The sequence below is a fragment of the Barbus barbus genome (genome assembly GCF_936440315.1).
Source record: "Barbus barbus genome assembly, chromosome: 18".
In the NCBI taxonomy this organism is placed as follows: Eukaryota; Metazoa; Chordata; class Actinopteri; order Cypriniformes; family Cyprinidae; genus Barbus; species Barbus barbus.
This window is the reverse complement of record NC_136746.1, coordinates 10,050,619-10,077,792: the sequence shown is the minus strand read 5'-3', so window position 1 is coordinate 10,077,792 and position 27,174 is coordinate 10,050,619. Positions and strand designations below refer to the sequence as shown.

Sequence of the window (27,174 nt, the reverse complement as noted above, 5' to 3'; positions counted from 1 at the left end):
TAATAAGATGTGTACAATGATGATAAAGCATAGGAAAGTTATTCTGTTTCTCAACAAATTATATGGAAGATTATAGCAATATTCCTGGACTAAAATGAATATACTAGTAGTGCTCTTACAAGCCACTGTCATGGAGGAAGCATTAGTTTCATTAGGAATACTGGTTCAATTATGTGTTGGTAGGGTTTTTAGCTGCTTTCTCTTTCCCAAAGCCACCGGTCTTATTTGTATGCGGTGCAATTTTCAGTTCCCATTCCCAAGCCTGAGTTCGAGTGAAAAATGGCCCGCATTTTCTTGATGGCCCATGTGGATGTGGGATATAAATGGCTAATGAATTACAGATGAACATTGACGCAAATTAATCTTCCTGATGTCCCTGGGTTATATGGCAACCATTTAAAAGTTCAATCAATACGCTAAAGTTGAAAACATGCAGGCACTGCAGTTGTTTGGCTGTAATAAACATCAGTGGGGAATGGGGAGGCTTGCATCCAGTGCATGCATCACAATGACAGGTATTTATGTTTAATGGACTAAATATTTTTTATTGCATGAGAACAAATGTCAGTTTAACTCTGTAAGTTATTAATTTAGCTTCTCTCGGCTGCTCCAAACAGATGATTGACATCCTCAAAGACACACTCAAGACTTATTTTACTCTGCTGCTTAGAAACTCCCACATTTTAGCAGATGCAGAGCAAGGTTGCTTGCGTTTTTGTCCAGAGGAAAGTACAGATGCTAAACTTTTTATGCTATTGCAAAACTCAGTCCTATTTTAGAAACAAGCAAATGTTTCCCCGAAGACAACAAGCCCTTTTCTTAACTTTCGATGCCTCTGATTCTTGACCCATGCTTTAGTGGGACGTCTCTGTGTCTTCAGCTTTTCCCATGTCTGCACTGATGAAAACCAGCCTTATTTTTCCAATGCCACACATCTGTGTGTGTGTCAGGAGTGGTCAGTAGTTTGTGGTTCATCGCAGGCTTTGGGCTTAAAGCCAGTCCACTTTAGCTGCATATGGCTCTATTTGAACTGCGGCCCAGTACACCATCACAACTTCAGCCTCCCTTTTGATTGAATAAGTGACATTATCCAGGGTACTAATTTAATATCTTCCAACATTCTTCTTTCTTTCTTTTTTCTGGACGTTGAGTCTCTCTCGCTCGGAGCGGAGGCAGGGGAACGCAGCTGCTCTTTGACAGCGCATGTGGATATTCATCTCCGCTGGTTACACATTTATTATCTGTGTCTTTGACCTCTAAGTGAATGCAGTAACATGCAGAGCGTTGCCTTCAGGATGTCATTAAAACTGTCTTCTGGCAGGCCAGCAGTAGTTTCTTATTTTGGTTAACAGACGTCGCTGTAAAAATCATATAAAATACAGCTTCGACTTTATAACAGTTGTCTCCAATAACAACTCAAAAGATCTGTGGACAAAATCAGTGAACTGTGACATTTAATGCCATGAATTATCATTAGCATTAGAACTTTTTCCACACAAGTGTTTAAAAGATGATAATTCAGATGCTACATGTCAAGGGAAGTACCAAGGTCTTTCTGTGTTGGTGTTGGTCTGCAGTGTTTAAGAGCAATACTTTTAAAAGTAACATAATATAATAATCCTTCTCATTCAGTGCTATGCTTGGTTTGCAGACTTTTTTTTTTACATTGGAGGTGCTATATTTTTTCTGTGGAAAAGAGTTTATGCCTGGACATTTGGTGCGTCCGAAAATGCATACTGTCTGAGTAGGTAGTACATTTGAATTTGAGTTTACTTCGCAACCATCAGATATTATGTTCTATACAGTGGTGTGCAGTGGTCTTCTGAAATAAGGAGGCAAAGTCATCAACGATTTTTTTTGTTTTTTTAATCAAATGCAAGCATGTTCCAGTCACATTTTCTTGGTTAAATAAACATGACTTACACTCAGAAAAAGAGAGAAAAAAATCTATTTTATATTTTTAGATTAGCAAATCGATATTCTGTTTATTAAATCCATGTATGAATCTCCTCCACTTTTAAGCATTTTACATGTATTCCAAAATAATAACTCAAGGCAGTAATAGTTTAAACAATATATTTTATTTGTGAACTTATGTTCAGCTATTCTTTTTTAATAAGTTAATGTTTAACTATTTTTTCATTTTTCCAGTCATCATTCATCAAAGCGTCGTAAATATTGGTCACAGATGCCGGGATCTACCTTAAATTTCACCAAGCTGATTACTCACTAAAAACTCCCACAAATAAATTTCCAGCCATTTTAAGTATTATTTTGATTTAACTAAGCGGTTATATCTAAATGTGTGAGTTGTTAGTTTACTTTTTTAAATGAGTCTTCCCATTAACGCCGTTATATTGTTCATTTCAGACTGATGTGCGAAGGTGGACCAAGCACAAACACAAGAGGCGGGATTTATTGCATGAACCAATCACAGCCATGTATAACCAGTCATATCACAATGGAGGCATTGCCTCCTCTCATGTGACTTTCCCCCATTTGTTTTCAATTACCCAACTCCAAACTCACCGTACACTTTAGGGGGTCTGTTAAAACTCAATGGGCTCAGGGGAGGCGAGAGAGACGTGGACTCCTGCTGTAACTTTACCTGCTGTTGTTGCTGTTGAACAATGTTTCTTTAGGAAAACGAGTGATTTATACACTTTAAGTTGTTGTAATATTGCCGTTGTTTTCTTTTTCTAATACAATTTTTTTTATCACACAATATTTTGAGGAGAGACTGCCTCCCTTGCCTCCTCAGAGGAAATGCCCCTGGGTCTATATAGAATGAATATTAGTTGTATGAATGAAACTGACGTACTATATCTGCCATGTTGTTACTGTCACATGATCTACCTGTGTCAGTTGTGTCGGTTCACTGCCATTCATAAATCCTTTCCCCTGGCCTCGTGTGATAGTAAAGTATCCATCACATGTGCACTTCGGTTCAGGTTATCCAGGTATTTTTCGCTTACTCTCAAAGTATATTGTTTGAATACTATGAATTCTGACTTGCTACACATACATAGTAAGAAAGTATGCGATTTCGGATGCATCGATAGTTTGCATCCAGGACAAATGTACCTCTTGACCTTTTATTGCAGCACAAGTGTATTTGCACAAGAATTGCAATCGCAGGGAAAAAACATAGTCTCTGAATGTTTCGGTGAAAGATTGTCTCAGTAGTTTGATTTTTCTCATGCCCAACCACAGAAAACAAGACGTTCAGTGAAGTTTATGATGGCCGCACCTGTGATTTCCAGGACAGCACAAATCTAGCACTGAAGCACATATCCTGTTTTTTTATCCAGTACAAATAGTGAGTACTGCTAAATTCCACAGAAGCACTTGGATGCATTAGAGTGTAAATTTGACAAGTAATGCATTACCTGAAAAACATAACCTGATTTCACATTAACCCAACAGCTGTAGGTCAGAAGCAGTTGTTTTAGGCCAGATAATGAGGACTCCATCACAGGATGTTGCTGCAGACTGATAAAGGGACTCAGATATATTGAGGCTCATATAATAGCACAAGCTCACGGCTGCAACTGCTCACAGCCATAACTCACCCTCGCGCACTCTCACGGATGTCCGTTTATCTTCCCTTCAGGTATTATTGCAAGCTTGTGAGATAATAAGGAAAGTTTAATTGCTTTGTTAATTGATTTTTTTCCCACAACATTATTACCCTGATTGATTGCAGGGCTGATGAGAGCATGGGATACAGGGAGAGCACAGGAAAACACACTGAGAAAGAGGGAGCAGAGAATAGATAACCTTGATGTTAAGAGCTACATCCTTTGGATATGTCTTTCCTTGACATATTGATGGCCCTCGAAAAGAGAGAAGCTGATTGTATGCAGATCACTTGAGCGGCCAGTTGATGAATTAGTCTTTCCTTTTTTTTGAGGGGCTCAACAGATTCAAGGATTTTTTTTCCCCCTTTCATTTCTCAGTGTAGTTTCTAAGTCTTTTAAGTGTAATTTTTCTTCATTAAAAAGTTTTACAAATTAAGAAATTAATTATATTTTTGTCCTAATGGCGTGTTTTCTCCATTTTAAGATTATAATTTCTCTGTTTGATTAATTTATTAAAATACCTGGCTGAAAATTGTGAACTGAACTATTTTTTTTTTCTGTTTGCTTCATCAGGGTTTTATGTCTTAAATTCAGTTTGATCAAATTTTATAGCCATAAAAACTTGAATATTATTTTAAGAGGTCTTAAGTTTGTGCGCTGAACTGTGAAATGGATGTAGTGATTAACTTCAAAAGGCTATGATTTTATTACATTTGAGTGCTGCACATTGTAAGAAAAAATGCTGCATTGTGGCACATTCTACACTCTCACACTTTCAGATCAGTTCACAATCAATGAAGACATTTATGCCAAACTATTGCTTTTGATCTACTGTTGATGAATTATGACAATGTTTACTTTGTGTTTATATTGTATTATGTTGTAGATGAATGTAAAAGTGCATATCTTATCTTTTGAATGAGTAGCTGGAAGTAGTAAAGAATATAAATTTCAAATTAAGAGTCCCAATGTATTTCGGTCTAGTTAAAAATCCTGCTTTATGCATTTTATTTTTTTCTGGTGGTATTTTGGTGACACAATATACACGTTTTACTAGACACAATAATTAACATAAAATTAATAATAATAAAATTATGAATTTTTATGGCCTGTCTTTGAACACGTTATTATAGTATCAGCAAAATTCAATACCAAAAATCAAAAATAGTGCCCTAGACTATTTAACAAAGTAAAAATCTGAGATACAGGATTTATTTTCTAATATATGGCTTTGTTTTGTATGAACAAGCAGTATTAATTTTATATGTCAATGTCTGAAAAAGTCTTGCATTTAGATGTAAAGCATATGATAGAGATGTTGTCTATTTATTATCTTTGTATTTTTGCACAGCGCCTTAGCTTTCTGTATCATACCATTCTACTGAAATATGATGTATTTTTCCTGGCACTGTAGATTCAGCGGTGACACTGCAGAGGTGCAGGAAACACTGTAACTAGTATTAAAACTAGTAGTGCTAGTAGTAAAACAAGCTTGTGTGTGAATCTTCTGCATTTTTCACATTGCTCCTCCTGACACTTTTTAAATGGCAGTGTGATAAATGTTGGCTATTATGATTTCACTGGAGTTTTGCCAGAGGAAGAAAAGCAAAGACAGCAGATTTCCAGGATGTCAGGCACTGTGATAGCAGGTCATAGAGAGGCTGCGGAGGGCTCGTGTTGTTTGTAATAAGCTGTGAGTGCGCCAGTCCCGTCTCCACCTCCATCTCGCACGAAGACAACATCCTCTCCTCTCCAAACATCCAGGTATGACAGGATGGGAACAATGCTTTCAACCTTTCCCCTGCCAGAATATGCAGCATGGAAACATTAGCCTCCCGAAAACTTTTAATCTGTCACTGTAATGGCTGTGTGTGAGTGTCTGGAATAAAGAGAAGGCCAGGCCCTGACACAGTGGGGTTTTTTTTTTTCTTTTTTTCATATTAGCTATCAGCTCATCAGCCGTCCCCATGGGTTCAAGCTAGACTCTGCTTTCCACTAACAGGTTATGTAAGAAATTGCTGCTTCTACATTTTACCTTTGTCTCTGGCTCCTCTTGTTTTCTCATGTAATAAGCGGAGTGTCCAGCTGTGGAAGTTGGATGCCGTGTGCAAAATTTGCAGTAGGCTGCACTATATCACGCATCACCCCGGCTGCCAGTTTACGCTAAACATGCTCCCCGTCCCTGGCAGGCCCATGTGCGTTTTCCTCTCTCCGTTGCTCTCTGCTCCCACAGAGGTTTGTTTAAAGAAGTTAGACTGCAGAGGGAAAGGATGGACATCTCCCAGACGGCCAGACCTGCGCCATTTGCAGAGCGCTGCTTTAAGCGCTTGAACATGTGAGGAAGCAGTCATGCTGCTTCAGGTCAATAATTACAACTTCAGTCGTCACCAGACACTGAACTGAGCCACACTTTATTAATCATGTGCTGTTCTCTATCACTATCAGACACTGCTCCAGGCACTCATATGAGGGTCACAGACAAATAAAAATGCCTCAAATTGAGATTTTTTTTTTATTCATATTTGTAGATCACCCATGTACATTCATTAGTTTGTACAGTAACAATTGTAATAACTTTTTCATTCCACCTTGAATACACATTTATTTAGAATTATTTTATTTTTTAAATATTTGGGTACTTGACCTGAAATAGCTTTAAAAAATAAAACCGTTATTATTATTATATTATTATTTGTATTACTAAAAATGTTTAAATGAACTAGTAATATATAATAATAATAATAATAATAATAATAATAATAGCAATTATTTATTAAATGCATTATAATTATTATTAAATAATAATAATTCCACTTTTTTATTTTATTGGGCTTTAAGGCTTTTAAATATTAATATTAAAAAAAATAATTTATACTTTTTTCAAGAGACTATATTATACATACTTTTTCTTTATTATAGTTACACCACCTACACCACCTTTTTTTTTTTTTTTTTTACCTTTTTTTTTTACTTTAAAGGAATAATTAACTGTTTATTTTTATTTTATTATTATTATTGTCATTTACTCACCCTCATGTTGTTCCAAACCTTTTTTTCCTTCTGCTGAACACAAAAGAAGACATTTTGAAGAATGTTGATCATTAAACAGCTGCAGGTGGCCATTGACTTTTTTTTTTCTTTCTTTCTTTCTTCCATATATGAAAATCATTGGTTACCAGGCCAGCAACTGTTTGGTTACCAACATTCTTCAAAATGTCTTCTTTTGTGATCAACAGGTGTAATGCAGACAAATACAGGTTTGGGACAACTTGAGAGTGAGTATTATGACAAAATTGTATTTTATTGGTAAACTATGCTAAGTCTCACCAAAAATATATTCTGGATTTTAAATCCAGAAAATGAAATCAAGTTCATCATAGAAACAGATTTCTTTATGAAATGCATTTTGAATAACTTCTTATAGATCCAGTCATCATTGCCCCATGGGTTTGTTTGCTGGTGCTCTGTGATCTCAGTCTCACTGCAGCGTTTAGGATGATGGTGCTGCAGTTGGGTGCTAGTCTTATATACCCCGGTGAGGTGAAGTGTACGAGAATCTCCTCTCAAATCAGCGCTCTGATAGTCAGAATGAGCATATAGGGATCCAGCGGCGGTGCCTCCATCCCCAGGGCAACTGCAGCAGTTGGAGTGCAAAAACCCTGTCACCCCCTCAGAACAAGTACTTGCGCTGGCAGAGCTGTCCGCTGCCCCCCTCCCAACCCGTCCACAGAGCGAGGGGGTCTGATCTGATGCGAACAGACATCTCCTCACACTTCACAGTTTGGATCACCTCAACTCGCGAGGATGGCAGGGAAAATGAGCGTCGCTCGGCTACAAAAGTCCAAATTTAGATTGACTTGAGTTTGTCCGCGGGCTGACACGAGCGGGCCGCCGTTACTCGCCGCGCAAGGAGAGCGCAGGACTGGAGTGACAAGTCGGAGAAGGCTGGTTGCCGATCGCAGGCGGTGGGGGAAAGGGGAGGAGCGGCTACTTTGAAGGAAAGTGTCAGATTGGGTTAGCATCCAGACTGGTGTTGGAATATGCTTGGCACTAATATGGCACCAGTATCTCTGTCCTCATCTCTGTTCACTGTCAGTACGTGCGATTCCGTGGCTCTGACAGTGTCTTTTCGGATTATGTTAGTGGCGCGCTCGGAGCGCCGCCGCAGCTCGACCATCACTCAACCGCTCTGTTTGAAGCCTGCCCTTTTTTGTCATTAATGCACTTGATGTCTATTTAAAAACGGCGGCGAGAGCCGTATCTGTTTTCCTGTCAGGAGATCATTGACAACATTAATGCCACTTGTCCTTGCCTCATTTACTAAAGCGCTGACACCTAGCTGCAGTCTGCCACATCCATCAAGCGCCTCTATTTCTCTCTCTCTCTCTCTCTCTCTCTCTCTCTCTCTGTCGCTGGCGTGTCAGAACTATCCTGTCTTTAACACACTCAGACTGGGCTGTCTCCACACTTCACCTATAGGCCTCACAGTCAACTAGCATTTTCAGCAAAGTGGAAGGAAGACGTAAACAATACAAGCCCTGCGTTCTTCCTAACTCTGGCATATGTTTTGCCAGGTCATGTGTTGTTGATGTATGAAAGAAGTGAACAGACACTCACTCTCTCAATGAGTTATAACCAGTCTCGATGCTCGTGAGGAGAAAGCCTCATTAATTGTCACTAATGTTGCTTTAGTCACTGCTTGATGATGATTATTTTGGTTGAGCTCCATAGCAATACAACTAACATCTTTACAACTGCATAGGAACATCTTAGTGACCACTCAGACATCTGCCGCTGCTTCCTTGCAACACCCTAGCAACCACACTCTTGCAAATGATTAGAAATTACTGTCAGTTGACCCTTTCCCGGGAGTTTGATTGACAGGCAATCTGACCAATCATAACGGTGGAATTTGTCATTTTGTTCGACAAGCAAATCAGACAGGAGAGTAGATTAACATCGGTGGACTTAAACTTCTGTATTGATGTCTTTCCAAGGTTGAGATAAAACACCTTCTGATGTTCATTCATGTTTATTTCGTGCTTCAAGTAGATATGAAAAGACGATCAGTTCACGTGCCGCTTGAACCGAGGTGCTACAGCGATCTGTCACGACGCATTAGTCACAAAATGCGATTTCATTTTTGAATTTCTCAAAAAATGTCAATTTGAAACCTAACACTTTGTTTCATACCAGAAAACGGTGCTTTTCCACTGTGTGGTACGACTCGGCACGGCTCGCTCACTTTTCCAATGCAGTTAGTAATGCTTCAAAGTGGGTGGGATTATTGGACTAGTTGTGCCGCCTCTACTGTTGTGACATCATTGTAAACACAACAAAACCACGAAACGCAATGGAGCCTATCGATGAAATGGTATTTTTGATTCTTGGCATGTGGATGTTTTTCATTGCTAGATGAAGTTTGGTTCAAAGGAGGCTGATGGCAGCAAAGCAAAATACTGGGAGAATAGTGGTACTATTTAAGCGAGCCAGACCATTCAGTGGAAAAGCGGCAATAGAATGCCTTAGAAACTGTCTAGCAGCATCCTAGCAACCATCTAACAACATCTTTGGAATCACCCAGAGCACCCTAGCAATGCATGGAAATAGTAAGGATTCATTATCGTGTTATATATCAAAGTATTAGTATTTTCTTGTGATAGCATCACTGTAGCGTTTACTGCAGCAGTACTTGATGAGGCCTGTATTGATTTACTGTAAGTAGACATAAGCAAATGTCTTCTGTATTGCAGTCTTCTGTCATTGATGCTCATAATGATGCTTGATTTGTTTTAATGAATGAGTGATTAGGATCAACAGCAGTGAGTGGCAGCTTCACACAGTGGATCATATTCAAATAGTCACATGAGTTCTTGTCCTGTAGGAGTGTTAACACTGTCACAGTGTCTCTCTCTCACTGTCAGTGTCTGGACAATGAATGAAGCTTATCAAACAGTTGGTCAGTGGATCAGTATGATGAGCTCACTGTTGATCTTCACCCTTACTGTCTTTTCATATCTCCCTCTCTCTCTTTCTGAAGAAAGCAATCTCTTGGCTTGTTATTGTCTAGACAATGCCCTCAGGCTAAATGTTGTCTCTCTGGTGTTCTCAGACTTTAGACGGATGCACTGTCTCCCCCGACACACCTTTCATGCCAGACATTTGAGTGAGAAATTACAGATTCTGGAGACGCATTCTGAGTTGTTTTTTTTATTTATTTGCCAGCAGTGTGTGTACTTCACTGACAAACTGCTTTCTGATGGATAAACAGTAAAAGAGAACTGTAACATATTTTGTTGTTCATAGATTCATAATCATAATACACTTTTTTATTATTATTATACTCACTGAATGGCTCTATCTATCTAGCTATCTATCTATCTATCTATCTATCTATCTATCTATCTATCTATCTATCTGTCTGTCTGTCTGTCTGTCTGTCTGTCTGTCTCTAATGTGTAAAAATAGTAAATGCTATTTTAAAAATAACTTATTGTTTTCAACCAATAGGAAGGTATATCACTATTTTACCACAAAGTACCGCAGTATATCAAAAAGCAATTGTGTATTATATGCTTGTCAATTTGACATTTATAAACAACAAATTGTAAAAGCGTATTGATGATGATAACATGAACAAAATGAAACATGAATCATGGTGTAGTCCTGTTGTGTTCAAGTTGTGAAGTTGAATATTTTTTTCATAATCAGTTGTCAAACAGTAAGAAAATGTATTTATGTATTTATCATCATAATATTATACTATTTAAAGTGCTATTATAATCACAGTATTTCAACTTGAGGGTTTCAGCATCTCATTGTTTCACATGAAGTCGGTTTGACATTGACGTTATAGTTAAATGTCATTTTGACATGCTGTTCTCTCTCTCTTTCAGGGGTTTTCACCAAGTGCCGTTATGTCTACTACGGCAAGCACTCAGAGGGCAATCGATTCATCCGCAATGACCAGCTCTGATTGACAGATGGGTCAGTGGATACACACACAAGGGGGCTTTACAAAGATATCCTGCGCATATTATTATAAATATACATGTTGCCACACGCATTTTAAGCAGCCAAACACAGCCCTCTAGTGCCGTCTGCTGAGTGTGCCTTCCCTGCCACCTCCCATTGCTCTCGCTCCGTCTGAGCAGTGCCATCCAGAGTGACATGATTGCCTTTAAGCAGCCCCGCTATGCCGCGGTGACAGACACACACGCGGCCGAGCGCTCGTCCTGACAGCCGCGGCTCCATGATGGATTGCCTGGTCCAACTGCTGCTCTCCCCAGGTCAAAGGTCCCACCTGAGGCTTCAGGCTGCCCACACGGAAGCCCAGGATGAGCACCTCTCAAAGTCAAAGCTAAAGTTAAAGAGAAAGATCAGGGGAAAATGTTGCTTTTACACAATAGCCATTATTAAAAGTAAAGCTTATTACATGGTTTTGTAACCATATCATTTTCTGTACATTACTGTAGGCGGAATGTCAGTTCAAGTCATTGGGTTGTGTTTTTCCAAATAGTAAGTTAAAAAGCATAATAAATGTAAACAAATTTAATTTAGTGTTTGTTTACATTTATTAGCCTTTTTAAACTTTAAATATAAAAGGCATGTCAGGCAAGTGCTCACCATCAATTGGCATTCATTTTTTTTTTTTTTTTTTTTTATATACAGAGAAATGTTATTTTAAAATGATTAGCTGTGTTTTAAAACCTTTAATTTATGCTTTTAATCTTATATTTAATGTGTTATTGTGTTTTAATGATTCAAAGCTTTATTGAATGTTTTCAGTCCTTTCAGAAATGCAGCTGCGAGGCCCTCACAGGCTCTTGTCTCTGTGGCATGTGTATGTTTGCGTGTTTGTGAGGTGCATGTGCATGTCGTGTGTGAAGTTTGTGTGTTGCGGGGGCAGTTGTTGCAGTGCCGGAGCCTAGAGGAGCTGTGAAAGAAAGAGGTAATGAGCTTTGCTTTATTTCATTCTTTCTCTGCAGGGAAAGAGCAAAGAAAGACAGCAGCTCTGGCAGTGAAATTGGAGGAGGTGGATGCATGTATGTATGTGTGAGAGGGGAGTCAACAACTTTCTCCAGTCTTTTTGATTGTTTCCTCATGCGGTTTTTGGACCTATTGATGTTATTTTAATGATTTCTTTTCTTTGTATGTTTTAAAATCTATTTAAAAAATCCATAATGGCCTTTGCTGTGCTTTGGAAACAGTTTACAAACAGTGGATAAAAAGTTGGGCAAATATTTGAAACATCAACTCCATTAAGTATAGTGAGGATGATGAATGTTTTATGTGCATCCAATTTATTTTGACTCTTGTGTTATATGTTGTTGTTTTTTATAGTTTTTTTTAACAATATTACATTCCACATTTAAAGTTGAGCTTATGCACTGAAGTCTGCATAAGACTAGCCAAAGATCCACTGCAAACAAAATAAGTTTGTATTTTAAACAAGAAATGCAAATGATTTCAACTTGTTTTTTGGTGATTTGAGATTAGTTTGATTGTTGTATGAATCTTTTTTATATGTGTAGTTGACATAACATGTAAAAGTTTCCTTCAGAGTGACATGTTATACGCCATATACTGAAACTGTTGTAGACACTGTGCAAGTTTTCAGTCATATTTTGACTGTTATTGCTTAGATGCAAAGGAAACCAGCATGCCCACCATGCCGTTATTTTCCGGGCATGTTCAAATAAGCTAGATATGCGCAGATGCTGTGCAATTCGGCTGTATTTAAAGGGGTCATATATGATGCAATTTCAAGTTTTCCTTTCTCTTTGGAGTGTTACAAGCTGATTGTGTATAGATAAGTTTCCTGAAGTTGCAAAGACTAAAGTCTCAAAACCAAAGAGATATCTTTATCAAAGTTAAGACTCATCCACGCCCCCCTAAAACAGCTTGTTCCAACACACATGTCTACGCCACGATGTGGAAATATTTGCGTAATGCAGCCCAAATGTTGCAAAGAAAGAAGGCTTGGTTTCAGTAACTGCAGTAGTGTTGATGTAGCTGTGTCAGGGAGACGCTGTGTGTTTCTAGGCGAAAGCAAAAGCACTTTATTTGGCTTTCCGAAAGTAGATGCATTTAGGAATCATTAAGATTATTTACAACAGAACAGCACAACCCAGATGTTTGAATTTGTGCAACGCATTTTATGGACGACAGATTTGTGAACCTAGGAGAGGAGGTAATTATGTCTTTGCTATGACAATCTGGAGCTTCTGAATCAGTGACTGTTAGTATGCTTTGTTATTAGTTTAAGTATTTGCTTTTGACTGTTCAAATGCGGAGTTATGCGCGTCGCGGGTATGTGTGTGTGAGAGAGAGTGAGAGAGAGACATGGTCACATCACAGTGGAGTCAGCTGTCTTAACCGCAGCTTCTGTGCAAATTCATACGAGCTTCATCACTGTCTGTCATGCGACTCTGTTCCCTTCTCGGGCTTGAACTGATGGTAAAACTAAGGATATTATTAACTGTCTTTACATTTATTTTGAAAGATGATGCTCGCGATTATTTCCGACGCGTGCTTGCGGTGTTCGGCCAATCACAATGCACTGGGTCAGTTGGCCAATCAGGGCAGACAGCGCTTGTCGGAAGGAGGGGCATAGAGGAACCACAATAATGTACAGTATTTGAAAAATAATATTTTTGAACATTAAAGCATGTCAACATTCTGTTACACCTAATACACTAAATAACGATTTAAAAAAAAGCATCATATGACCCCTTTAATATATTATGATAACTCACGAGTTCAGTATTTGCGTTAAATCTGAAGATTTTACTTTGAATTTGCACATTTGCTCGATTATTTAATTTAACTACAATTAAGTTGAATATGTTATTTGTCAACTACACATATATGTAATCAAACAATATAATGGGTAGTGTTTCAACAAGTTATGTATGCTGTTATGTATGTAGCAGGATTATTGTATGTAATATACTATAATTGTTAAAAAATAATTCGATGACAATTTAATTCCAAAATCATGAAACATTATTTTTGATTAAATAACCATGTGCTATCCAATGTGTTAAGCAATAAATAAATAAATTAAATTACTTAGAAAAATGATGTCGACCTGGTGTTCTTTTAAAATATAGACAAGCTGGGAACGGCAATTGTTTTTATTAATATTACTATTAGTATTATATTTACATGTGTGAACCTTGCTGTTTTTCTTTTTTTTTTTTCCTTGTAAACATTCATTATTAATGGCATAATTTTGCCTGGCCTCATCTTGCTTAATTGCCGTGTGTTAAACGGCCTCCCAAGTATGCCATCTGAATTAGCCCAGCAAATGAGAGACGTAGTTTTGGATGTGAAAGAAAGCATGTGTACCCAGAGCAGCGCTCGGCAATGTGAAGCACGCAGGGAAAGGTCACAGATAGCCTAGTGCAATGATTTGGTGTGCACCGGCTATGTGGGTTTGACTGTGGGTCACAGGTTGTGTGTGTCTGTGCCTTATGCACATGTCGGTCCAAGTGTGTGTTTGTGTCTGAGAGGGACACAATATGATGGGAATATTGTACTAAATGTGTGTGCGGGTTGTTTATTGTGTGTGTGTGTACAGTACATTTGTGTCTTCGGCCCTATGAGACTATGCCTGTGCTTCGCTCCTGTCGTACTGCTGGAGAGCATGGTCACTAGTGCGGGTATTTCTAAATGACAAGGTTTATTTGTCGGTGTTGTGATATGTTCTGAGAAAAGTGGCACTGACAGCTGGTGGAGGCAGCAAGAAGGAGCCACAACAAGTCCCCCTCCCCCCCCTCACCACACAAAATGTCATCTCTTCCCTGGCTGGCTCACCCAACCATCCCCATGAAAAGAACAGACATTTAAAACTTTGTGACATGTGTCAGAGACGCTGCCATTGAGCCACTGCCGCTGATGTAGCCAGAATTGACAGCACCCGAGCCGCTGGAGCTGGCTTGGGGACATACTGAGTTTGGTGAGTGTCAGTTCCCATCCTCGTCAGGGCCTCATCTCAAGCAGTTCCGCAAATATAAACAGCATTAGAAGGCGGGCGGAAGTGCAGCGGGAAGACATATGCTGACACACACACGTGTGTTAGGGAGAGAGACAGTGTGTGCTTGGAGAGTTGTGTGGCGGGACTAATTAAGGAGAAGCGGAGAGCAACCTGTGGGCTCTGACCTGGGACTCCCTGCTCGCAGGGCTCCAGGAAATGCTCCTCACTAGGAGAACGCAGGGATACGGGCTAAATGATCATCTCAGTTTGACAAGATTCTAGCGGAACAATCATGGGTTCAAGTTTTGAAACTATGGACGCTATTGACATGCATAAGTGGTCATTTTTCCTCGTATAATGGTAATTACACGTTTATAACATAGTAATAACGCATAATCGCAGAATTTAACTATCTTGATTTCACTCATAGTAAACCATTTAAAGGTGATATTAGGATGCGGTGGAAAGAGTGGGGCCTTAACAGTTTGACGAGATGTGAGAAATTATCATGGTTTAAAATTTTTGAAATGGTCCACATTATTGACGTGTAAGTGGTAATTTTTTGCAGAAACACTAAGTCTTTATTGCATTATAGATGCATTTTAAATCCATTAATTATGCCTTGTAATATACCTTACAATGCAGTGCATTATATACAATGAATATACAATGAATATTCATCGTTACATCTTCAAAAAGTATAATAATGCATTAAATGAAACTGCAAATTTTATAATGAATTATAACTTTTGCTATAATTATTTATGAAAAGATATAATGCATTTCAGTGAACATTATGAATACCTATACAATGCATTATTCACAAAGGCTTCAAGTGTTACCATTTCTGCTATTACACACAGTAGTAACAAGTTTGTAACAGTTATAACAAGAAATGTAAAAATGTGTATCTTCAAGAATACACTAAACCACTTAAAGACAATTAAAATGCAATATACAGCTGTATAAAAACTATTTGATTCCCACATAAGCACTGTGGTGCTAACAAAACATAGCTTGCACCAATAGCATACCAGTGTATATGACATTTAACAGCTATCAAAATAGTAACGGCAGAAGATTGGGCAGCGTGCAAAGCCTGGTCTGTATATGTAGTTCCATAAAAAGCCCAGAGCTGTATCAGAGCAGCACAGCACTACTACACAAGAGTCAGCGCGGATGCCCGTCAAAGCAGCGGCAGGAAATCATCTGTAGTCATCGGTTATTAGGCTACTCTCTCTGAATGACTGACGTCTGTGAATGCAAATGAGAACGCGTGCCGCGTGAGATTGACAGCTGTGCGCTGATAGCGTATGCTAACTGAATGAGTGAGAGGTGAGATGGGGAGCAGATCGCTCTCCAAAAGCTCACGGCTCCATCCTTTACGACAGACGCGAGGAGATATTAGCCTGGGCAGACGGGAGAGGGAAAAGGGCAGGTGGGGAGAGAAAGAGCTTTATTTCCGGCATGGTTTCAGATGAGTAGCATTTGTCATGGAAGGGGAAGATGGTGTAATTAGCTTGTCAGTGTGCTTTAGGCTGAGCTTGCGAGCGGCGGTAAGAAAGATGGACGAACTGCCACGCCAGTTGACAGGCAGTCGATAATATGGCAATTAATGTCATAAATAATTCCTCTACCAATTATATTCGAATGGACCCTGCGCCTTAAAAAGAGAATGGTGTTCCCTTATCATTTCCTCTATCGGCAAGCATCGCCAAAATTTCCAACATAATTATTTCTCTTTAAACATCGAAAGAGAGAATGACCTGAACTTTCAAGCGTAGAAAAAATCCTAGTTCTTTTTTTATTATTATTAAATACTGAACACACCATTAGGATCGTGTGTGTGTGTGTGTGTGGTGGGGGGTGGCTTTAAATGTCATGGTTGGGTCCTAGACAAGATTACACGCTAATGTAATTTCAAAATATGGAGGGCATTAGATAAATCAATTTGGCTTATGTTAAAAGTTGCCAAAGCCTTACTAACATGCAGCGTATTGATCCAAAACCACCTTCTACTGTGGGAAAACGCTGGTCTACCTGATCTCGAAAGTCAAAGCAAATGTTTCCCAGAATACATAAATTACTGCAAAAACTACTTAAGCCAACATGCCCTATACAAGGCAATGCTATTTAAATATTTACATCTATCATGCCATCGCTCATGTTTCCAGATGACAGGCTATTTAATATTTGTCTCTATTTGGTCACCTTCAATGACAGATATATGCCTGATTAACATTGGAATTCATGGAAGTCCATCTACACTATTACTGTCCTAGTGAACACATAATAAATGGTTATGGCTTCCTCCTCCTCACTGTATCAGTGGCTTTGTGATTATTAATTGTCTGTCTGAGATGAATCAAATGGCGGAGAGGCTGTTGTAAATGGCTTCCCATCCATTGTTGTTAAACCACTCTTGAAAAGGATGACCAAATAAAAGGAGCTCAACTCATGCAAAGCGTCAGTAATGTTGTGTTAAATACGTCGGCTGGCTCTTTGGTGTGGGAAGGATAGCCGCAGCTGTAATGTAGCCCGGGCCGCGATGGCTCAAGGTCACATCAGCCACCTCTACATAATGCATGAACCCCCTACTTCCTCAGTCAGTGTCCAATCACTCAGGCCCAACCTTGGGATGAAAATTTTACTAAGTAAATCAGTGAACATGCTGGCATTTCTATTAACCTCCAATGTGCAACCGACAGCAAGATGAATAATGCTAAATAATAACATGTGGCTGTAAATCAGCTTTACAGCTTGAAGGTGAGCTGAAACTGCACTGTATACTATGTGCCGTTGGACATTATTTGCAATGCTTCAAAGCTAAAGGCCTTGCTCGGGTACAGCAAATGATCTTGCTAAGCTAGTCACATCATAAATGAAGCTGTTCTTAAGTCTGTATGTAAAATACCTGCCATGCTGAGATTTAACGTGAGATCTGTTTCAGATGCTTTCATTGGTTAATAGCTAAAGGTTTGATTGATTGATTGATTTTTTTTGAATGATGGACCAAATCTGTATTGTACTTCGACCTTTTGTCTTCATTCTTCAGGCCTTTTGGTTTACACTTTGTTGAAGCCTCACTATATTTAGGCCTTAAGCTGTTATTTTATATGCTTGACTTGAAAATCAAAGCGTCCATAAGATGGTGGTGGAAATATTGGCATTTTCTTACATTTTCATAGCAGGTCTAGGAGGGAAGATAACGCAAAACCAGTGAGCGTGTAAGATTTGCCCTATTCACCAGATTTTCACAGTCTTCATTATTTTAATTTTTTACATGTAAGATGTTAATGAATTGATTAAAATATCTAAAAATCTAGTCTAAAAGAGTTATTGTATATAAATTAAAATAAAAAGGTTGACCTTTAAGATGGTGTTGTTTTCTTCTTATGTGAAAACGTGTATTTAATATAGTTAAGTTAAATAGCGTAATGTGCAGAGATAACCTAAAGTCATTTGTACATTGATTCCTCTAAGACCCATAAACTATGGTTTCTTTCCGTACAAGATTAGTGTGTAATTCACTTTTTTTAATTGACCATTGACTTCTATTCTTTTGACTAATAATAATAATAAATAAATGAACAACAACCGAGACATTCCTTTTATAATATCCTTTTTTAAAGACTTAATTTTTGAGTGAATTATCCTCGTTTTCTTTCTTTTCTTCCTTGGCTTGATAACTTTCTGAAGAAAAATATCATTCTTAAGAAGCTGTTGGGATTATGAAATTCTTTTTTTTTCTTAAATTAGAAATTAGAAAAATATTAGAAGAAAAAAAGGATGCTTCATGAATCTGGTCTGATGGCACAGGCTCATCAGAAGCTAATATTATAATACTGTTTTCAGTTTTAAACGCATGGACATCATTCAGATAAAATCATCCCATCTTTCAACACTAAAAGTGAACTGCCTTCAACTTTGGTAATTTTATGGTAGAGTAATTTTGATGTTTTTAATAAAAACTTTCATTCATTTTTCTTTACTCACGTTTAACTACTTATGACATGGTATTTCCTTTCATTTATCTTCATGTATCCAGTGACAATTAATATTGTTGTAAATGTCACATGTTACAGGGTGAAGCTGCAGAGAGAAGTCAAGGTAATGGATTTCTTTTTCCATGCTGAAGAGTGTGTGTGTGTGTGTGTTTTCTCAATAACATATTATTAATGACATGGCACTGTTAGGGAGACGCACACACACGTCTTGCACATTTTCTCTTCAGATTGTGTTTTGTGTTGAGGAAAGCTTGCTCTACAAGACAATTACATTACTCCCTGTGGATATGTTTTCTCTCTGCTGTTTCACATGTAGACAGGCAGACTAATGCATGTGGAGAAAGAGCTTGATTGACCATTGCTAACAAATGTTTGTTGAGAGGAGAGGTGATTTTTGATGTCATGTTAAATTAGTCATGATTTTCCTCCCAGTCTTCACGCTGAGATAAATCGTGTAATATTAACAAATGAGAGACCAGGCTTGCCTTTATATCATCATCATTAATTTGTTTTGAGAGTAATTTCATGTGAAAACTCTCAAGCGTGTGGACGTTTAGCCATGACCTGTAACATGTTGCTTTATTAGTTCCATTGGCAGGTAAATCCCAATTAATGCCATTTTCATCTCATACTGAAATATGAAAATATCAACAAATTTGATTTTCTTCTCGCTTTTTTTCTATTTTTCACATTTTTAATTGTCATAGTTATACATTTTTGACACACTAATCCATTAAACTAATTAAACAAGGTCATATTAAAATTTATATTTATTTATATAAATGTTGATTATATTATTTACACATTTTAAAATGTATATAAATATATAAGGGAAGTGCTAACTGGTTACATTATTTTATTTAATCTTTTTTTTTTTTTTTTTTTTTTTTTGGTAGAGTAACTATTTAAACTATTTATAATCTGTTTTGTTCTAGTTCATTTTAAATGGCCCTGTGGTGTGATTACATTAATTTGGATTTTTCAATAATTTAATTTAATAAGGTAGTAATTTAATATGAGGTCAAATGTATACTTTTAACAATACTGACCAAAATGCAAAATGCTTCAGTTGAAATAGTTTTGGGAAGTTGTTGTGTTACACTTCATGCCAACTATCCATATTCATAAACAAACTGGCATAATTGACCATTTGGGCTGAAAATGCATGCCCAAAGTGAAATAATTGTTCTTCGAAACTTCTTTTTTCGATATTGCAGGAGACCATTGACTTTTGTGTGCATGCTCAATCTCAGTCTTCTTGTCTGATAAAAAGTAAATCAAGATTAGTGAGTTTAAGTGTGCTCTATTAACACTAAGCAATTAGGCAGCTCCCAAGTGAGAGCGCTTAATGCCGTGCGATCTGATCGCACACATTTGCCCGTCACCAGTCGGCTCCACCGGCTCAGCGTTGCAGTCACCAGCGGGGCGCAGGGGGGTGAATCCCAGCTGACAAAATGGATAAGTCAATTGGATGAGGCTTACACAAATCTCACCACAGGGCCGTGGAGCGACACACTAAAACAAATTAAAAGCGGGAACCGAGAACATATTTTATGCTCGCGATTTATGATGTAGATGATCCTCCCCTCTCTCCTGTTCCCTTAATGATAAATCATCATCTTCCAGAAGAATGGATGGAGAAGGAAATCAAAATGTCAGTAAGAGAAAGCCAAAATGGCAAATGCGCCGTGCTTTTGTTGTTCCTCTTAAATTCTGTTAATCGCCTCAGGTAAAGATTAACTGCTGCTGCCAATTTAATTCAGCTTCAAATAATGCAACAAGGTCACTGTTTTCCTTTCGCTCTTCTCTCTCTCTCTCTCTCTCTCTCTCTCCCCCTGTCTCTCTAGTGCAGGATTGAGTTGTCATGTAGCTCTAATAGGCAGCACAGGGAATCATTAGTCCAGCTCCGCTCTCTGACTGATGGGCATTTCACTCCAATCATCTGGCCGTGCTCAGACGGCGCGGCACTATTGACACGGTGTCAGAGCTGAGAGAGGATGGCTTAATCAGCCGGGACACTCTCAGCATTGATTTGACAAGCTGCCGTAATGACCTTCTTGTTTTTGTAAAGGATCACTGTTTATCTGAGCTGGCACTGATGCACTGAGCATGCCGCATCGTCATGGAAACTATTATCATGGCCAAGCCGAGGCCTTGGAGGGCTCCTAAAGATTATGTCGAATGTGACTCGAGGGGGGTCGCCCAGGACGGGGGTCTGTTGCCACGGTGACGACTCCTCCTCCTCCACTAACTGCTGTCCGTCTGAGACACGCGAACGACTCCCGTAGAGATGCCGTTTTCGAGTCGATAGCAGTGCAGGCGGACGGATCCGAGGGGTGACTTTGACTTGAATAATAGTTTTGAAGAATTGTCATGTTAAAAACAAACCCCATCAAGTGTGCAACAAATTGATTGTTAAGTGTTCGATTAGAAATTTCTCGCTTTCATTTACTCCGCTGACAATCCACCCAGAAAATTGTTTTTGATTTTAGCACCTATTGATTTGCTAAATGGCCCATAATGGCCACTCGAATGTGCTCGAATGTATTCATGTGGGAAAATGACCACCTACGCCCAACCTCATCGACTTTGATTGTCGTAGCTCCAGCCCTGATGAAACCAACCTCTGGTCACCTCTCCGCATTTCAATAACGTTATGCTTTAATTTATAATAAGCAGCCTTACGGCAGCACCTGGGATGTTCTTAGGAGTATATTTGCGGCAGGATTCAGGAATGAGGACACTGTCAGGTGGATGGGTGTAATCAGCCCGTCCGCCCCCCACCTCTCCACCTCCTTCCCAATCTTTTCCCCCCACAGCCCATGTGTCAGACAGTAAATATTACTGGCGTACTGACAGGCCTGGAGCCGTGACTCACCGTGTAAAAACGTTAATAAGCAGCATGATGGGGCCACTACATCCCAAGGTGAGAATGTAGGGGGCTGTTTTCATCCACAATTATCCAAAGGACAGCATGAAGTGTCCATGGTGGGATGATTTGTGGGCTGAAAACAAGAGTGCTTTGTCTCAGCAAAGAGATTAGGGCTTGGGAGCAGGCAATGGAGGTGGAGAGAGGTCAAACGGACAGGAGTGAGCTTGTGTATTATAAATTGATGGTTCTTACTGCTGGTATTTAATGCTAAAAAAAGAAGTTGTAAAAGCAGTATTCTAGTATACAAAAACCCAGGTCACCTAACGGACCCACTTTTTATTGAATGCAACAGGAACACAATAAGTACATTGTACACTGTTTAGAAAAATAAAATAAAATATTTAACAGGCTAACTGAAGTACTATTATTATAATATTAATTTATTTGCACCTCTTAGAAACCATTTTCACTCAGAAATAGGTAGTAAATTTCACAAACAATTAAGTACTATTTTCTTGTAAAACATACTCCAATAATCTTTGGTGTATATATGAGATACAAAAGTGTATATATATATATACACACACACATACACACACAAAACATTGAAGAAAATGGTACTTCAAAGTTCACATTTAATTCAGTGTTACTTTTTTATTGTTTGTGAAATTTACTAGCTTCTGAGTGAAAAGTTTCTTCAGCATTTTTCCCAGAAAATCAAAAATGTTTTTGTAGTTAAAGACACGTGAGATAGTGAAATCGATTATTTTATTGCCATTTATAAATATTTTTGCTAAAAACAGAATCTGAAGCAGTAGAAGTGTAGACGTGGTTGTTTTTGTTGTGATGTGTGGCTTGTTTCTGTTTTATTGCTAGAGACTGGGAGAATAGGTCTTGCATGGTTTCGTTCAGTAAACATACTGCCAAGTTAAATGGCTGATCAATCAATTTCACTGGAATCGATCTGAATCAGTTCAGCCTGCGTGCACACACAGGGAGCCACTTTATTGTAAATCAATCACTTTGAAAACATCTCACAAAGGGGCCAGTCCTTACTAACAAGCCATAAATTGAAACCTACAGGGTGCCACCCTTATCAGCCTACAAATCAGAGCGCAGCCGACATCTGTTCTACTTCCTCCTCTTTTTATATCGGCTCGGTAGGTCGAGCTCAGATCTTTAGTTTTGAAAAGAACATGCCACGTAAGACCAGACTAATATCTTGCTATAGAGCAAAGTTTAATCATAGTCATCGTTTTTAGAGACTGAAACCGAGGAGCATAATCATAGGTTGAGGGGCATAATTGTGTTTTATAACTCTAAACGTGTCTTTGTAGATATATAATGACTTACTATTGAAGTCTACACATTTTAAAGTAGATGATTTGTGCAGTAATTCAAATGTGAGCGGGGTTATTTGTCATCGAACGCGCCTCTTTAGCAGATGTTTGGAAAAGGTGTGTTCCCTATACATCGTACACGTCACACTTTTTTTGGACTGCAAAAAGGTCCATTTGTCAATAAGGTTTCAAATGTCCGGTGTAAATCAAGTAATGACGCAATATACCAGTCACCTGTAGAACACAAATACATCCATTTTAATTTGAGAAAATACAAAAAGAAACCATGTACAATTTATGTACAAACGTTTTGTACAAGACAGTATGTTTTATCAGCAGGTTATATTTGACAGAGTCAGGTAGATCAGCTCAGCACCATCAATTTCTTCACGTCTGGTGGTCAAATCAGTCATTCTGCTATGAATATGCCAATAATTACATGTATGGATGGATGTTTTGATTATTTATTGAAGTGGAAGAAAAGACAGCAACAAAACAGTAATCCATATGCAAGTTCAGCATGTTAAGACTTAATTCCCTCCAAGTATTTATTCCGTTACAGTATTTTCTTTGTACAGTTTCTTAAACTTAAATCTGTCCTTTACAGTAGAATAAAATAGCCAAAATATGACAGTTGTGTATTACATAGCACATCAGTAAGGTTGCTTTATATGTTACTTTAATTAAAACACTCTTGAATACATTGACAGGTGATCCAACTAAACATCATAGTTCTACTTAGCATCTTTCAGTCATTGTTGTTCACTTTTTTTTTTTTTTTTTTTACTTCAGTATCTATAACCAAGGTGCTAGCAGTTTGCATAGGCACATGTCGTATGCCCCTTTGAATGCCACTTTTCGCTCTAGTGGGTCTTACAGCGTTCCTCCTTTGGATTTCCTGCACTGCCTGGCACTGTCCTGGCATGGAGGCAAGGATGGCTTGGATGTTCTCCATGCCAGTATTAATGCCGCGATATTCATCCAGTATTACTGACCAATGACTGACTGATGCTAGTAGATGGATACATTTCATGGCACTGTAGAAACAAGATCTTCACAAGATGCACAAATAATTTGCATGATATTAAAACATTGCACATTTGTTGCAGTGGAGAAGAAAATATCAGTATCACCTCAAACTCTTATTAGGGCTACGAAAGGTAACAACAAAAAATGTAAGCCAGCTTTTCTTTGCAATTTTGTCATCAGGATTGTTACCTGAGTATGTTTCGAAAAAGGTCTGCAAACAAACACCCGATTTTGACATTTCTAAACTATGTGATTATAACATTGAAATGCTGATGACAAAATGGAATGTAAAAACCTGATGGTTAATAATCCTCAAAAATAAAAAGCTAGTTTGCTTTCTGCTTCCTTCAACGTGCATCTACACTCTTCTCATCGAATCAAACCTGCTGTCTTGACCGCGCCATCGGCCTGACATAGAAGAAACAAACCGATTGGACATTTAACTCCAATGGATTCAAATTTTACATAGTTTACTCACATTTGTATTTTTTTCTTAATTTATTAAGAAATCTACTTGCTACAAAGTGTAACACCAATATAATCACAATTCAGAAAATCACTTCAGGACAAAGCCTAATTGTCCAGTAGACAAACAATAAAGCAGAGATCCGTTTACTTTAGAAACGTGGACTAGAACGGGCAGAATTTATACAACAGATTCTTTATTCTTTTTCTCGATGGATGGATGAATACTAATGTCTCTTTTCTTGCATCTACAATCTATTAGCTCACTTATGATCTGATCGAATGATGTTTGCACAAGTACTTCTGCACGCTTTTCTTTTTACCGAGACCTAATTTAGGTCAAACATGGCTAAAACTCATTACAGAAAGAGCAGAGCCCCTCCTCGTGTGCATCTCTGTCTGAGGATCAACATAGCTTTACCTGGAATTACAGAAACGTGTCAGTCATTCAATATTGGTTTTCATCTCTGTTAGCTTATGAAAATGAAAGCATATATGCCGTTTTAGTAGTAGAGCTCGAGGTCCTTCAAAGCAGCCTGTGTCAAAGAGCACTCCAGATTGCTAGCCGAAATTGTACCTTTTTGACTCGGGTTCACAGATCTTTGACGTGTCCCGGTTGATGTTACGTGATATGTTGTGTTGTCAGGGCTAAAACTGAAGAAACTGAACCACTCTGCACTGTAGCTATTAAGATATCTTTAAGATACATTTAGAAATAAAGTTCTCTGATATGTATAAAAATAAGTACAAAATGATTACGCTCATGGATAAAAAATAAGTATGTACTTATGTATAAATCTGACAGAGCACTTGAAGCAATGTTCAAAGGTCTGTGAAGCATTTGTATCAATATACGTTCTACTTAAAGGTACAACATAGTCGTGTAGCCTTGATAGAAGTGAGTGACGTTCAAATCCATTCAGACCACAGCATGAAGCATCCACAAGTTACATCTTTGGCTGATAATTGAACATTATGACTGAGCTTAGAGTTTAAGGCATCACGGTTGGTCACAGGGAACATCCAAGCACTTTTCCGCCCCTGTGCCAACCCTGTGTCAGGCAGTGGCTACACCCAAAGGAGGAACCATCGATGCCCACTTTTCGCAATATGTGGCATTTTCAATTGTATAAATTTTATTCATTTTCTCAGTGTTGAAGCTCAATCATTGTTGAATTATCAGCAGGTTACAGTGGTGTTCCATTCAGTCGTATTAATAGCAGAGCCGCAGACGCAAACAAACATGTTATAAGCCTTGATCACAGACAGTTTCCCACACCAGCAGTCATGGATGATGGAAAGACATCAACAGAAGTAGTGCATATCCTCAATGTATTGCCAATTCCGAAGAGCTACGTTGGAGACGGACATTTGCATTAGGTACAGCAAACATTTCCACGTGTATACATGCCTAAACAGTCTGTAGGGATGGAAATGGGCATCCTTTCCTGAGCCACACGTACAGGTTACTTCAGGCAGCCTTCGGCACACACCATGCACGAATACAGTCACGCAAGCACTCGTTTCCCTGAACGAAACCATTCAGTTAACAGCCTCAGCCTGTGACATCAGCCCCAAACTCAGAGGAGAACCGAGGGAAAGCTTTGACTCTTCTGCGATCAGTGCTCAAGTTATTACGCGGTAGTGCAAAATGAAACAGACGACGGATACGCAACTCAATCGGCGGGGCTGATCTTTGGGTAGTGTTTGGATGAAGTGAACGACGGTGACCCTCATCCTCCATTATAGCGCCCTCTGCATGATGTCAGGTCACGGCAGAGGTGAAATATTGCAATGAATGACAGGAAGTACTTTTTTTTTTTTTTTTTTTTTTCTTTTGTTTGCCTGTTAACAATTTCAAAAAGTGCTAGGGGGCTGTACAATCCTTACTTGATTGTCATTATGTACATCACTATGTATACATATATAAAAGTATGGAAGTAACATTAAAGGTATACACACAGGAAGTCCCTTCCAGTTCTGTCGCTTCAAACCCTCGAGTCAAACAAGGGAAGAACAATGTGTCGCCATCATCACAGTCATGGTTTCGTGATTAGCGCTCGTCTTTTACAGCAGGATGATCCAAGTCCCTCCGTAAATGGTAAAGGCCGGGGATTCGTTCAGCATTCATCTTCGACTTCTCGGATAGGTGGAATCAGACTGCTAGTGGATTTGTACTGATTGACTTGGTTGGCCATGTGAGTGCTCATGGGCTTGATTTGAATGTTCCTTGGGTATGCGTTTTCTGCTTCATCTGTAAACCATCTCTTTTCTGTGAGACAGCCAGGCGGGAGAGAAGCAGAAGACGAGAAACACAGCGTTAATATCAGATCTTTAAAGCAGGGTCATGCATCTCTACAAAGAAAAAACAAAGAAGAATCCCACGCTCTCTTTCTCTCTCTATACAATACGTGAACTTGAATTCACATTCAGAAAGACACAGGGTGAAACACACATTGTTGGACCTATAAACTGATTACATGAGGCAGCAAAATGTACGGTATGTAAAAGCATTTACAGCTGTATTGTAGCCAGATAGGAATGACTGTATCATGCTGTGTATTTAAGAATGTTGTCACATGATCAGGTCTCTAAAATCAGTCGTTTATTTCAGAAATGTGTCCTATGAGCACTTAAGCCAGACGTAAGGCTGGCATCCTTCCCTATCACATTTGCTTTCTCCTAGGCGGTGTCATTTTCCAGCACTCCAACATTTCCAACTATTCCTCCAACTTGAAATGTGCTGCACACCTTGGAGTGTCAGGCTGCGACGAGCCGCTGGGGGAGTGTGTCACGGCACAGTCGTTTGATGCAAGTGGAGCTGTGCCTGAGGTGGTGCAAGGAGTCAGCCACCTCGCTCCGTTCCCCTGAGTTTACTACTGATGCTGGCACTTACATC

The 27,174-nt window shown here is 38.8% G+C and overlaps 2 protein-coding genes across 4 annotated transcripts in view; one reads left to right on the top strand and one right to left on the bottom strand.

Annotated features, from left to right (window-relative positions):
• The window catches only part of LOC306884046 (leucine-rich melanocyte differentiation-associated protein-like), a 284,486-nt gene extending 273,804 nt beyond the window's left edge, over positions 1–10,682 (top strand). The window contains exon 7 of the mRNA XM_079439684.1: positions 10,478–10,682. Within this exon, the coding sequence (XP_079295810.1) occupies positions 10,478–10,557 (80 nt within the window). The 3' untranslated portion in view covers positions 10,558–10,682. The remainder of the gene's footprint in view (positions 1–10,477) is intronic.
• A 12,335-nt stretch (positions 10,683–23,017) lies between these two features.
• The window catches only part of LOC306884548 (calcium-activated potassium channel subunit alpha-1a-like), a gene marked incomplete at its 3' end in the record, with an annotated part of 203,388 nt that continues 199,231 nt past the window's right edge, over positions 23,018–27,174 (bottom strand). For 2 of the 3 annotated variants that reach the window (XM_079440502.1, XM_079440501.1), the window contains exon 28: positions 23,018–26,547. In XM_079440502.1, coding sequence (XP_079296628.1) covers positions 26,526–26,547 — 22 coding nt within the window. The remainder of the gene's footprint in view (positions 26,548–27,174) is intronic. The other variant, XM_079440503.1, reaches the window with a different exon arrangement.